This window comes from Nilaparvata lugens, chromosome X (genome assembly GCF_014356525.2).
Source record: "Nilaparvata lugens isolate BPH chromosome X, ASM1435652v1, whole genome shotgun sequence".
Taxonomy (NCBI): domain Eukaryota; kingdom Metazoa; phylum Arthropoda; class Insecta; order Hemiptera; family Delphacidae; genus Nilaparvata; species Nilaparvata lugens.
This window is the reverse complement of record NC_052518.1, coordinates 21,272,264-21,287,794: the sequence shown is the minus strand read 5'-3', so window position 1 is coordinate 21,287,794 and position 15,531 is coordinate 21,272,264. Positions and strand designations below refer to the sequence as shown.

Here is a 15,531-nt window from a genome sequence, read left to right as displayed (position 1 = left end):
TATTAAATCGTTTAATGGACCATCACAAATGAAGTTACATCACATTTCTAAAGCATAATTACACTGAGGTAATTTTTTATCATCATACTTTTTATAATCAACGTCTTGTTAAATTATTTGTGATCAATTTTGAATGTTTTAATATTAATAAAATATATTATAATTACTACAAATTCACGAAAATATGAGCTACGAAGACATGGAAATACTGCGCTCCAGGTGTTTATTTGTCAACTACAATGATGAAATGTTCTGAAATAGTTCTGTTAAGGTGCCATTCCTTAGTGAAAACTCGAGCCACGCGGCGCGGCTGGAGACACACGGCTAGAGCCATGAGGTCAGAGCCTCCTTGTCTAGAGCATATAACCTATAAAATCATTAGATTCAATGATTCATTGGATTTTTATATTGTATGAACGTCATAACGGCAGATGAACAGAAAGTGTAGGCTACTATATTGCTTTTACGATTCTTCATATCTAATGAATCATCGAATATAATGAAACCATATGTGGTCAAGCCGCGGCAGCTCTAACCACGCGGTTCTAGTTGCGTGCCGCAGGTCGCCGCTGAGGAATTGCATCTTTAGGCACTACTCAAACTAGCGCGACTCATATCACAAGCAACTCCATACATCAACGGTGCAAGTGTGTGTTTTGTTAGCTATCACAAAATTCCCAATTGAAAATTCAAAAATGAATAAAAAATTTGAAATAACACTAGTCTGTTGCCAATTAAAAGCTTAAATCCAACCCCAAACCTTTCCCTAAGCTGACTGTAACCTTTAATCAACTATTGTATAGAATCCTGAACGTAATCATAGCCTAAACTAATATGGCGACCCCTGTTTGGATTTTTAGCCGTGCGTGCATTCCAGATTCAGTTATTGGATACTTACAACTGAGTTTCCTGGTGACTCGACATGCTGGTCGCTAAAAGACATGTAACTTCAATAAAGTGAAGTTAGGATTTGAAATGAGTTAGCGTGAATATAAACGATAACACATTAAAATTTGTAGGATAAATAGTCAAATTCCTCATTATAACCATTAAAAAAAGGTTACACGAAGCTTGCCATACATGAAACTTGAAACACATATAAGTAATAATTACATACAAAACATTCAAAAAGCTTAGGACATCACTACAAACGGATGAGATAAACATGCAGAATCAATACAAGCAAAATAGAAATGAAAGTTGAAACTGCAAACTGTATGAAAATCATAACTATCAGAATGCACACATTAAAGCGACCAAAACATGATTTTAAAAAACATACTGTTAAACATGCTATCATCCGGAATTCCGGATTTCCCAAGGAATCCATCTTCTTGTTTATCAACCATAAAAACTAATCAGAAGCTTTGAAAAATTATGTTGCAAGAATGTTCAACATTGACCAACGTAAATCGAAGCTTCTTGTAAATCTGCAATCTGTCAGGAATAAGTCATTATTTGATTGCAAAAAAATACAACTTCTATGAATGTTCAATAGTAAACTGTCATGAATAATTGATTACTTCATTACAAAAAGATGCACTTTTTCACCAATTAATTAACACTGATAGCCAACATTCATATTTATGATAGACTGACACTCATTTTTAAAAATTCAAGTTGTTTGGTTATATGGATAGAAAATGAGAATAATTGGTACATTGATCACCGATATAAATGTCTTAAACCATCATCCCCAATGATTGGATATAAATACTTATATTGGAATAAATCAATAACAAATGGATACCTGATCATATTAATGGAATCATCAGTCGAGATTTCCTAAATAGATATTTAAGAGTATTAGTAGTGGATAGAGTGCATTATAGCCTATGCAGAACGGTTTGTTACAAGTCCACTCATTTTTGTGTTTTTTACATGGTTAACTATTTTTTTTTACTATTCGTATCAGAAATGCCACCTTTGTTTATTTTTATCCAATGTTCAATTTTCTTCATCTATTCTCCTCCATTAGCAAGGAGTAATTAATACCAATAATTATGTAATACATATTATATATTCGTCTGATAAGAGTAAGGTCGGAAAGCGTCATTATGTAGCCATACCATTCAAGGCATATTCACAATTTTTCAAATATTCCTATCTTATTATATTTGTAATTTATTTTTTTTATTTCATGATGTTCAAAATAGAAAACTTTGGACAATTAATTGGACTAAATCTAGGAGTTGATTATAAAGTTTTTGATTAGCGTCTGATCCTCATTCCATTATTGTAATGCTTGTGATTCAATGAATCTTCCAATTTATAACTTTATTATTTAAAATTTCCTTCATTATCGTATCATATAAATATTATATATATTATCTTATTTATACCTTCATTATATATTATACCTTATTTGATACTGCCTGCTGCTAGATAGTATAATTACAATACAAAAAGTAGCAATTGATCACTAACCTTGGAAGATCTGTTAGAGCATTATGCGAAAGGTTGCACCATCCTAATTTGCTAAGCTCGCCGAAGAATGATCCATCCAACTTTGTCAGGTTATTGAAGGAGAGATCGAGCAACTCAACATCTCTCAGGCCTTTGAATTGGTTTTTCTGCAGTGTAAACAGGTGGTTTCCTTGCAGATCGAGTTTTTTGAGCTTTTTGCAGGGGGCTAGAGCTGCGAGAGGAATCTCTGATAATTCTCCCTTCGTCAGTCTAAGCTCTTCCAAATGAGTGGCCAACAGTCCAGAACCAAACGCTTCAGTAGGAATTCGTTTCATTTTGTGACCTTCAATGATCAAAACCGACAAATTTCCGAGATCCTGCAAAAAAGTTTGTTATATTTCAAAATATTTTTATTTTATACTCACTACAACACTCACAATGAAAGAGCTTATGAGACCTACAGCAGACAATGATCAATATATGCTATAAAATGTTACACTACATTACATTCGAAATGATAAATAAATCCTTTATTTTTTTAATCCGAAACTATGTTTCAATAATAAACTAGTGCTTCAAATTCTTTCACACAAAAGTTGACTTCATTGTTTATCCACAATGTCATTGTTCTCAAGAGCCTCAATACATATAAAGAAGTTAAAAGAGAAAAAAGATAACAAATCAACTCATTTAGGCTATAACAAATCAATCGAACATTAACATATAACACAATTTAATATAGTATTGTAAACATAATCTTGAAAATAATAATTCAAGAAAAAGGAATTATGTTCCTGAATTTCTTGCAAATCTGAAGAAATAATGTATTAGACCAACATCCCAATATAAGCTTAAATTAGCTTCATGTGGAAGTCTCAAAATCTTAATAATTAAGGAGATCTAAATAAATTCCTATTAATTATATGATATATATGATGTAATTTATGTTTATTTATCTATTTATATACATGTCATATATCTAATGTGAGAAGAATTCAAATGAAAAAATAAAGAAAATATAGTACTGCATGAAATTTTTTTGTTAAAAAAAAACATGTAAAGTGATTTTTTACTATTTTTGTAATGAAAACAGTACCTAATTACATCATTATTACCTGGAATGGAACAGTAGGAAACTCGGCGATCTCAGAATTGATTATATGTAACTCTTTCATGGTCTTATTAACGCCATAGAATATATGTGGTGCAACTGACGAAATTGGAGTATCTTCTATACTCAATTTTCGCATGGATAATGGATAGAATAGTTCTCCATACAATCTTCCTATAAATGACACAAGGAATATAACATTATACAGATTCATTCCAGACAACGAAATAAACATACCATATTTTAATATGGTACTAGTATACTATGACTTGAATTGAGAACGTTTTTGAAAATTGAACAACATAAAAACAAATAATAAAAGGGACTTGATTATCCATGCAAATGACAATAGGAATAATTATAATAATAATCATAGTAATTGTTATCGGGTAAACCCATCTCAATGGGGACATAATTTCCGTAAACATTTGGGCAGGAATCATAGGAGATCATCTACTTCTGTTCGAGCTTCCTTCCAGGCTTAATGGCATAATCTACTAGTCTTTTGGTATAAGTTTAATGTCATTTAGATATGCTACTTTCATATGAAGAAAAATTTTCTTTGTTTACTGGTCATTAAAGAAAGTTATTGGGCATCAAACGTAGGAGTCTGTGTTTTTCTACTTAGATTTTTTGCATATTTCAATTTTTTTCTCAAAAACTACTCTCACTACAGCTTCTAGACCAGTTTTATTCAATTTTTCAGATATTTTACCATATGAATCCAGCATAAGTTTTTCAAAAACTAGTGCCTAAACAATTCAGCATCGGTGTATTTCACCAGAGGAACTGAATTCCGGACGAAATCTTTCACCTTGTATAGCTCGCTAATGAAGCGTTTATGGATATATTTTTATAAGAACTTTTTTCTTATTTTTACCTCTACTATCACGTATTAAATTATTTTACCATAATTATGAATCACCCTGTATAATAATAGTAATAATATAATTATCAATAATAGTACATTTTATTTCCTCATTTATTATTCATTTATTCGTAGATACAATCACAAATCATATAAATATGATTGAGAAGGAACAACAGGCTTGGCCCAAAACTATTCCATTCCCAAATTTTGATAATAAATGAAAAACATGTTAAAAAATAGGTTATATTCCCACTGTAAAACGTTCTCGTTCAATTTTATATATATATATATATATATATATATATATATATATATATATATATCCGAAATGAAGTGGAATAAAATTAGAAAATGTAATTATAGAATTGAATTGGAATGGAATTAGAATTGGAAAAATTCTATAATTCCATTTTCTAATTTTATTCTACTTCATTTCGGATTTCTAATTTTAAATCTCCTCTTTTCTATCAATTCATAATCTACACCTTTCCTTGTCCATAACCCACTCAAATTGAAATCTCCCACTTGAAATAACCCATCATGGCCCACCAACTGATCCCATAGTGCTCCTTCAATCAGTGCGCCTCCGTTCGTCTGTGCTCTATGGTCTGCACAACGTCCCTACCGCGTCTCTGTGGTCACGACCGTTAGAATGTTCAAATCTCACCACTTCACTTCCTGGTTGATTGACAAAGGGGGTGTGGCAAGGACTTTGACTTTGCAGCATTGGTCAAAGTTCTTGTTGTGCTCAGAGCCATGTGTAGGGATGGGTTGGGAAGTATTATTTTTAAAGGAAGCCCTGTGATTGTTGATCCGGAGGTGGGGCAGTGGGCAGTGGTGGTGCCCTAAACCTCCGGATCAACAATCACAGGGCTTCCTTTAAAAATAATACTTCCCTACCCATCCCTACCCATGGCTCTGAGCACAACAAGAACTTTGACCAATGCTTCAAAGTCAAAGTCCTTGCCACACTCCCTCCCACAGCCCCCTCCATAGATGTCAAGACGAAAGAATTGGCTTTTATTTGGGTGCTTAGAGCTGCTTCCAGTCCTGGTCTCAACAGAAAGCAATAGTACCATAGCTACCAACTGTTTAATTAAATTGAAATAAATTTCATCATATCATAATAAATTTCACAGATATCAAATATATATTAAATGTTCAATAAAGATGAAAAATAGATTTCATTCAAGTTCAATTCTACAATTCCTTTCTCCAATTTTAGTCTAATTCTTTTTTGATTTCCAATTTTAAATTTCCTCTTTTTTATCAATTCATAAGCTACACCTTTCCTTATTCATAACTCACCCAAATCTTAAATATCCCGTTTGTAACCGCCCCCTAAATACCCCATAGTGTCCCCTGAATCTGTACCCTTTTTCTCTCCATCCGTCTGCACCGCGTAATCTGTGGTCTCTGCTGCTACAATTGAGTCTCCATGCGTACTCTGTGGTCGACCGTTGGATTTAAAACTGCAGTCTGCTCGGTTGAGGAAGGAGACTCAGTCTCCGAAAATTTCCCCCATTTCTAATGTAAGTTTTCAAGTGTTTTCAATCTATTTATATCTTGTGTCTCCTGTTTTAATATAATTATATATCAAAAAAAATGTTGTAAGCGATGATTGAAAAATGTCGAAATATGTCAAAATGTTGTAAGCGCCAAAATCTGGGAAAATTGGTTTTTGAGTCCAGCTGATAGATATGTGCTTGTTTTACGTCCCAGCAAAGTGTTGTAGCCATCTAATTCATTTTAAGGGAGAAAAAGAAGAATAAAGTTTGTTGTAACTGCCAATATGGCAAGTCTTTGAAAGTCAAAATGTTGTATGAGCTAGAAACTGAAAGGCAGAATGTTGTATCGTCATCCAAGAACATTTTGTACTGGATCCAGTTTTCAATCTCTGCTAGCCAGAATGTTGTATAAGCCACCAGTCACATGGTTCTAGGTTATGTTTCAGTGGAAGTTGAAGCGTGATTCTTGTTTCATTGGTCTGTGTAGCGTGATTTGCTGTGTATTTTTGTTGTTTGAAATTGAATTATCCAGGAAAACTTATCAAGAGAATAAGTTTGTACACTGATTCATCATTTCTTTGAGAGGTGAGTTATCTATCGTTATTTTTAATCATTGAACACCACTCTAATTAAGTATTAATTAAGTATTAAGTACTAATTTAAATATTATTTTGAAGCTTCATATTTCTCAGTTGTCTGGATCACCAACTCAATTGTAATCAGTTTCAAATAACATAGGCTACTTCTGAATTTGATGCAGGTTATTTTTTCATTGGTGATTCAATCAATTTATGTGCAAATAATGAAAACAGGAAACATAGTAATATACAAATACAATGATGTGGTCTATACATTGTAGGATAGTCTATTTTTCTAGGATATATACACAGAGGTAGGACATTACTTGTTTATGGTGGGTAGAGGATGGATACATGGATTAAGTTACTTATTGTGGATATAAGTTACATATTACTTACAGTGGATATAAGTTACTTATTTTTGAGAAGACAGAGTGGGGTGGGCCTACTTGACCACTTTCACTTGGTTCCTATTTGAAAGTTGAATTATTAAAACAAATTGGAAATTGATTATTTCACTCAACTCCTCTATCAATTTCAATTTCTAGTCATTATTTATTTGTTATTGTATAATATTGATGAAATGTTTTTTCACAGGTTGGAAAAAATGACTAGTAGAGCTGCTATGTTGGTTGAATTGGCCAAGAAATCTAATACCAGTACTACAGAATTTGCCAGTAGTTTAAAAATGGAGATGAAAATGTCTATCTAAGATATAGCTATGATGAAGATGAAGAAACAAGGAAAATATCAATGATTTTTAGAAGGAGCAAGACTGAAGTAACATCAAAAACCCAACTGTACAATGATAAGCTTCCAATAAATGAGAGAAAATATAAAAACTTAACAGATTTGTGTAAAAATGGAATCATCCCTGAAAGATTCCTTCCAGAATACTGAATACTTCCAGATCCCTCATAACAAAAAGACAGCTGACGTTCTACCAGAGACAGATGAAGAAGACTCTGTAGAAGTTTAGAGTATCAGAATAACTTTTAGATTACAAATAAAAATCAATAATAATATTAGTGATTTATTAGGGAATGAATATTAGGAGAGACTTGTAGTTGATAGATTTAATAGTTACTACTTACTTCTATGGACAAATATTTCATTATTCAGTGCATTATTTACTACTTTATAAATATTTAAATTATTTGCTTATTTTTTTTATCTTCTACTTTGATTTATGAATGTTATTGTTTTCTAACTGCTTTTATTTGGAATTAATTGTGCAAGGCAATTGACCTGATTTAGACTGCTAACTGAGCAGTGAATGATGTACATGCAACTGTGCATGTAGCCTATGTAAGTTATTCTTTTGTACTCTTAATTTTCATGTTATTTTCTTATTTTTGCCTACTTGTTTAATTTTCTATTAATCTTAATCATTTCTACTTGCTGAATTTTAAATTATACAAGATGATTGATTCAATTTTCTCTAATAACTGAGCATTGAATGGAACTGTGGATGTGGGGAGTAAGACCATGATACACAAAACTAAGTAATAAGAAACTTTATGATAAGTTATACAATGCCTATGATTATAAATGATGAATAAATTGATTCTATTCTAATAAAATCTCTTTTTTCTCAATCATTAGATTAATTTCAGAGAAAAATTAAAATTGTAACCTCCATACAGTAAATTTCAGTGTAAGGCAGAATGTTGCAAGAGACAAAATCTAAATAACACGGGAATATGTCAAGTCAGATTGTTGTAACTGACATTAAGCTCAAATTTTGTAATGACAAAATGTTGTAAGTGCCATAAATTGGTTAAAAATAGAAAAAAATGAAATTTGAATAATATTTTCATAGAAAATAGTTGAAATGAAGCACATATACACATGTAAGAAGATAATGTTTGTTGAAATGATGATTCTAGAAGTTTTTTAGCTCTCCTGAAAAAACCGAGTTCTGTCTCTTACAACAATTTGACTTTCTACCATCGATATATATATGAGCTGACTACTATTTTTGTCAGTACCGCTTAGTACTAATAAATAATCGAGGAAAAAGAAAAACAAACAGAAAAATGTAACAAAAATAGAGAGAAACCACCTGAAATACCAGATAGGATATTCATCAAAAACCCGAAATTTCACAAAAATGTTCCAAGGTATAGCACAGCTACTAAGGAAGGTGATCGGTTTAAATTGAAAAGAAATGTAATCAAAATCCACCCTAACAGAATGAAAAGGCCTTGTAAAAAAGTAAAAGATAATCTAATTGTTGCAGATGAAGGCAATGACCATCCTTCTGTTTTTCCTGATCCCAGCAACGTTGACGTACAGACTGACAGACTTGACAAAGACAGCAGGAATAATTCCGATTGAAATAGGACAATCTATGCTCATTAACGACACATACAAAGTTATCCATTTTACTAACATGACTGACCTTAAAATACAATCTTTGAAATAACAGACTCATATTAATAATCTGCAAGTCGCTTACATATCCTCTGACATTATTGAATCCTTGAAGAAAATTCCACTCAACCAATATTTTAAATTAGAAATGATTTCTGAAAATAAAAATAAAAAGGTAAAACGTGGACTAATGAACGGATTAGGAAATGCTATATCATGGTTGACAGGACTTATAACTGCTGACGACAAAGAACACCTCGACAAAATTATTGATAAAATAGAAAATAATGAATTACATCTTGCTAAAAATGAAAAACATAATTTTGAAATGAACCATGAGTTAATTAAGAAGTTTAATTTCGATGTTGAGCATATTAATTCAAATAATAAAGCATTAGAAAATATTACTAACGAAACTGCCAATATTGTCGAAAATATGCAAGCTGTTGACTTACTTTGACTATACAATTGTTGGATGATCAAATAAATGGTGTTGTTAACTCGTTGATGTATTGCAAAGAAGGGAAACTTCATCCATCAATTTTGAGCTTTGATGATTTTCGTAGGTTAATTCATTATCAGAATTATTCATTAGCTAGTGGAGATTCCAGTATTTTATGGGAAATTAGTAATAGCACTTGTATTTTATCGAAATCTGTTATAACTTACATTATCCATTTACCGAAATTAAACGATTTATTTGAAAAATATGACCTTCTGTCTTATCCTGTTGAAATGGAATCAAATGTTCACACCATGAAATTAAAAGAAAAATCGATATCTGTGTATCTAAACAAAAAGCTTTGGAAACTGACCAATTGTCAAATATTCTCTTCTATTTCTTTTTGTACTTCAGGAGAAATTATACATGATAACTGTATTTTGTCTGTAGTAAATAATAAGGATTTGGATAGTTGTGAAAGAAAAGAAATAATTGATGATAGACCATTTATGAATTATTTCGAAAATTGTAATTGTATTTTAGGATATAAGTTTGATCAAATTAATATCAATAATGGCACTATAAATACTCCTTCATCTTTCCTTATCAATCTGGATATCAATGATAAAATGACAGATGTAAAATTACCGTTTACTTCAGTTACCACATATGCACAAAAATTAAGTCATGTACCAAATAAAATTCATACTAAACTTATTGTTAAAACTATTCTCCATCTTCAAACAATCTCTTTTATTGATTTTTTGATTTGTATTGTCATGTTTCTTTGAGCGGTAGTCATTAGTTTGTATCTTTGCAGCTGGAGCGCTAGTGGTCCACTGCCGACTTGATACTGTGCATTCTCGTTGCACATTTTATTTATCTTTGTTCTAGTTTTTGGATATGTTCTGAAGCCTTTGTCATTAATTATTGTATTTGTCAATTTGTTGTTCGGCTTCCGGATATTTTTTGCATCTTTTTAAAGATCAATTTTATTGGTGATTTCTTGATCAAGGTAGCACCTGCTTGCTATACATTTCCTGTCTTCACTCTCTCATCGCTTGGCTTCTACCAGCAACTTCGTGTGTGTCTCCATTTATTTCTACTTTATTGGTGAAAATAGTTTCACCTCGCCCTGTTTTACTTGTTTTATTTGTTGGAGACATTTTTTTCGGTTCTTTGGAGCCATCAACTTTAAAAATCGCATAAGTAGTTCATTTGTTATCTCATTTCTAATTTGTCAACATGTTCGGAAACTCTGTGTGTGTGTGTGTGTGCATCTAACTTAGTATAGGAAAGTTACAACTTGAACTCTCATCTTTCATGAAAATAGTTTTCACCTCGCCCTGTTTGTTTATTTCAATTGTTGGACATTCTCAACTGGTTCTGTGGAGCTATTTATAGTTTTTCAAGACTTGAACACTTGTTCCAATTTTACATATTTTATTTCCATTACAGCATTCTCAAAATGGCTGCTTGCATGTGTCACCGCGTCTATCTACAAGTTTAAATTTGTTTTACATATTGCAGACTCTTGTTTTACATCGAGTGCTAACCTTGTTTAGTAATTCTTTATTTGCATTGTGGGACTGAAAGTTTACCCATCAATCATTCTATTGAGATTTATTGTGATATATTGCCCATATCACTGTTTAAAGTGACTCTCAATTGTAAATCGCATTTTACAAACATTGCAACTGAATATTTCCAAGACTCAGGAAATATATTCTTCGAAATATTAGTTGAAAACTCTTCCTCTACAACTGGCTGCTGTTTCATCCGCATTTCAAACAAGTTGGAATCTTGTTTCTCTTCTGATGTGACCATTCGAGCTATTGGAAGCTCACGCTGTCTTCGAAGGCCCTAGACCAAACCGGGACCTTGACTTTGGCCTATTCGAGCTATTGGAAGCTCATGCTGTCCTTGAAGGCCCTAGACCAAACCGGGACCTTGACTTTGGCCTATTCGAGCTATTGGAAGCTCATGCTGTCCTTGAAGGCCCTAGACCAAACCGGGACCTTGGTTCTTGCATTTATGTTCCACAGCTAAGTATTTTTGTATCATCTACTTCGTATTTTTATACTGCCCTAATCTATTGTTTTTATCTTTCAGGTTAAGAATTCATGGTTGTTCATATTCAACCTCATTTATCTTTGAATTTTATTGCTCAGCAAAATTGCTCTTGAGAATTGTTCGTCAGTTTTTTTGTATTCAATTCATGAATGTTCTGTGAACATTGCAATTATCAATCCTATTTAATTCTTTGATTATTGCTAAAGCTTAGTCTCTGCATTTTGCAATTAGGCTATTTCAGTATAAGCTACTGTTATTCATATAACCTTATGGTTAATTTCAACCTACCTGTTTTCTTTGTTAGTATCAAACCGTTTCAAATGTTGAAGCTTTGCAATTTAACATATTTACATCTCAAATTTCCTAGGTGTTGTTTGTTATTTGAAATGACAATCGTAGGTTTAAACTAAAGACTACTTATTATAGACTCTGGTATTCTATAAACGTTTGTTTAGTAGCAATTACATTATTCCATTTTTTGATACCAGATAGATTATTTTCTATGTGCATTGCTGTTATATTCATAACCTTTTACTGTCACTCATTAATAATTAAAATCCAAATTATTCAAATTATTACTATTTCAAATTGTTATTAATTCTTGCATTCAGATTACTGTTTTTATTAACTCTGTTCTTTCTAGAAGCATTAATACCGTTTTCAAATTTACTTCATGTATTCAATCTTATCTCTTATTCATGTGCTTTGACATTCTTTAATGCTGATTAAAGTTTTGTATTTTACTAACCTACTTTTTCATTTGGCATTTCACCTAAGCCTACATGTTAATGATTAGTTTTAATACTGAGTTGCCTAAAACTGTTTTGCATTCATTCCAGTGCACAGGTTTTTAATGCACAACGGTTCTTGCACTCATGTGGAGTTTCAGTCACATGTCAAATCAATAAAGACACATTTGTTTCTCTTATTTAAGAATTTGATTTATTCTCTCCTATTTATACAGTCCACTCTTTTCTAAGACTAAATTCCACATGTTGTTTGTTCCTCACGTGCCAGATGATTTGATCCTTGTTCAGTTGATTAAAATCTTGATTTTAAATGTATGCCAAATGATAAGGTATTTTCTGGATTTTTCTCATTGTATGTTGTATAACATTGTCTTAGCTGTAAATAATGTATTTCTTTTCCTGGTTTAAGGAACTTGATTTCTCTTGGCGTGCTGCAACGCGTTATCATGACATATTCAACTTGTACTGCTTGTGAGGTGAACGGACACAAAACTGTGCAGATCCATGCAATACTGCATCTGAACCCAGTTCAAGCCAACCGCTACCTGTGCCATACTCAAATTGAAGGCATCCTTTACTTAGAGACAATCTCTAGTGTCAAGTGTCCACCAGCAGCATATGTATGTATTTAGTTTTTAAGATCTGACAACTCTATTCAAGCAAATTGATATCTTCAGGTATTCAAAATGCCATCAGATAACGAAGTGAGCCCTCATATTAACAAATGGGTTAATATTGGTAGGGAAATTATAAGGCTTTATGAAAAGCACTCTGAAGATGTAATTGGAACTAATGAGCATTATCACAATTTTTTAGTTGTAAGAAATAGGCTATCAGTGTTAGAGCAGGCCTATGATCAAGCTTATTTCTCACTTGATCCTGAATCAATTGATCAGGATGTTCATGATAACATAATGGATAAATTCACTAGCATAGTTGCAAGACTTACTTCTGTTTGTGAAGCGTTTGAGTCGCATCAGGAAAAAATGCAACATCAAACAATTGAATCTAATGATGAGTTACAAAATTAGAATGAAAATCAGATTGTATCTGATACATCTAATTCAAATCAACAATCAAGTGTAAGGCAAATAACTCTCAAGAAGCATTGCCCTCTTCAAGGGACATACCTCAAGTTCAAGTATCACCCTCTTCACGGGAAAGCTATCAGCTGCAATCATCACCTCAAATGAGGCAAGAGCCGGTGGCTCATTTGCAAAATTTCAAATTACCTGAAATTCCTCTCCCTACATTCAATGGGGATTTCGAGCATTGGCTAGAATTTAGGTCTTCATTTTCTAGTATTATTGCTGACAATGTATTTGTGACACCAAGTATCAAATTTCATTATTTGAAACAAGCCCTCAGTGGTGAGGCACTCAATAGAATTCTAAATGTACCTCATGGACGTTTTGATATAGCATGGGCTTTACTGAAGCAAAGGTATGATAATCCACGTTTAATTGCACAAACTCATGTCTCTGCAATATTAATGCCACCTTCGCTTGATTCAAATTCTGCACATTCTTGGCGGAACTTTATTGATCATGCAAAAACGAACATTCATGCCTTAGAATCCATTGATTTGAAAGTAGACATCAAAGACCTGCTATATATGCATCTTTTCACTTCACGTTTTGATGCTAGAACCCTGAGAGATTGGGAACGTTTTATTGCTAACACCCCTGTACCATCGATGGAAGTCTTATGGACTTTTATGGAAGGGCAACACAAAGTAGCACAGGCTATTTCATCAGGTTCTAGTGGAAATAAGCAGGACATGCTTAAGCACACTAACAATGCTAAATTGTTGCAAACTGTCAAATCTGCTAGCTTGCAACAGAGTTCTAATCATAACAAATTCAAAGCTTATAATCAATTTCAGAAAGTATCAACTTGTTTGTTTTGTAAGGATACAGGCCATAATGTGTTTGGCTGTTCTACCTTTTTGCAAATCGCTCCTGCAGCTCGTGGTGAGGCAATTAAGAAGAAATCGTTATGCTTCAACTGTTTGAAGCCATATGTTAAGGATCATCTTTGCACGGGCTCATGTCGACTTTGTGGTAAACGACATCATAGTCTTTTACATCATTCTTCATTCCACTTCAACAAGGAAAATAGTAAGAACATCCTATCAAATAGCATTCAATCCTGTTCTATGCAGCCCAAATCTGAACTTGCTCATAGTTCAAAGGCTTCTATGGCCAATTCGTCAGCATTGTTGAATTCCATTGGGGAATTCAATCATCAAGCATCTGGGAAGCGCTCTGTGGAGGTCTCCCAATCTGGCAATGGTGTGAATCCTGCTGGCAGAGTACAGCATTCACAGTCACTATCAACACCTGTGGGTGATGTTTTTAATAATCATGTTTTAGTTGATTCTAGTTGTAAGATACCTGAGAATACTGTCTTGAAATCTGCTATTGCAATTATGCCTACAGCAGAAGTCATTGTCTTTGATGTAAATAATCAACCTGTTGTGTGTCGTGCCCTATTGGACTCTGGTAGCGACTCATGTTTGATTTCTGAAAGTTTGTCTGCTCATTTAGCACTTCCATCATTAAGTAAGGAGACAGTAATTCATACTGTGTCAGGTAGTCCTAGTGTGACCTCAGTTGTAAATTCTGTCACTGTCAGTTCTACAGACAAAAATTGGTTAAGTACTGAGGAGTTTATTGTAGTGAATAAAATCACATTGAACATTCCACCCTTTGATTTAGATTATTCTAATTTCAATATTCCAGGAGGAATCAGATTGGCTGATCCTAATTTCTTCCGCTCTAAGGGAGTTGATCTTCTGTTGAGCACATCTGTCTTTGCTGCGGTTATGACCAACAGACAAATTTTTGTAGGTCCTGGTCACCCCATTATCCAAAACACCCTGCTAGGTTGGGTTATTTTTGGAGCATTAAAGTTACTTCGTCCAGTTATTAGTTCCAACAATGTATACCCAAATTTCATCTCAAAGTGTGAGATCTCAAGTCAAATTGAAAAATTTTGGAAAATTGAGGAATTGCCAGAAGTAGTTCGACCTACTACTGAAGGAGCTAAAGTTGAAAGGCATTATTCCAAAAATACTTGTCGTATGGAAGATGGACGATTCATAGTATCACTTCCATGTAAGGACAATTTTTCCACTTTGGGGCAATCTGAATTTCAGGCAAAAAAGCGTTTTAGTTTCTTGGAAAAACTTTTTGAAGAACAACCTGAATTGAAAGTGGTCAATACTTTTTCCAGTCTTGTATCAGTTAGTAACGTCAAAAATTCTGTATTTTCAATTTTGTTCACTCGTATTTCTAGCTCTATCAAAATGATTCATGTTCTTGCCTTTTGTTTGCATTTCATTCACAATGTTAAGGGTACTAGGGAGCGTCATGTAGGCGAATTGTCAGTTACAGAAATTCAAGACGCTGAATT

General features: G+C 32.9%; 1 protein-coding gene across 3 annotated transcripts in view; it reads right to left on the bottom strand.

The window, feature by feature from the left end:
- The window catches only part of LOC111047796 (toll-like receptor 3), a 150,955-nt gene that overhangs the window by 124,618 nt on the left and 10,806 nt on the right, over positions 1-15,531 (bottom strand). For all 3 annotated transcript variants that reach the window (XM_039442987.1, XM_039442988.1, XM_022333638.2), the window contains exons 3-4: positions 3,522-3,691; positions 2,428-2,783 (exon numbers count right to left, since the gene is read on the bottom strand). In XM_039442987.1, coding sequence (XP_039298921.1) covers positions 2,428-2,783; positions 3,522-3,691 — 526 coding nt within the window. The remainder of the gene's footprint in view (positions 1-2,427; positions 2,784-3,521; positions 3,692-15,531) is intronic.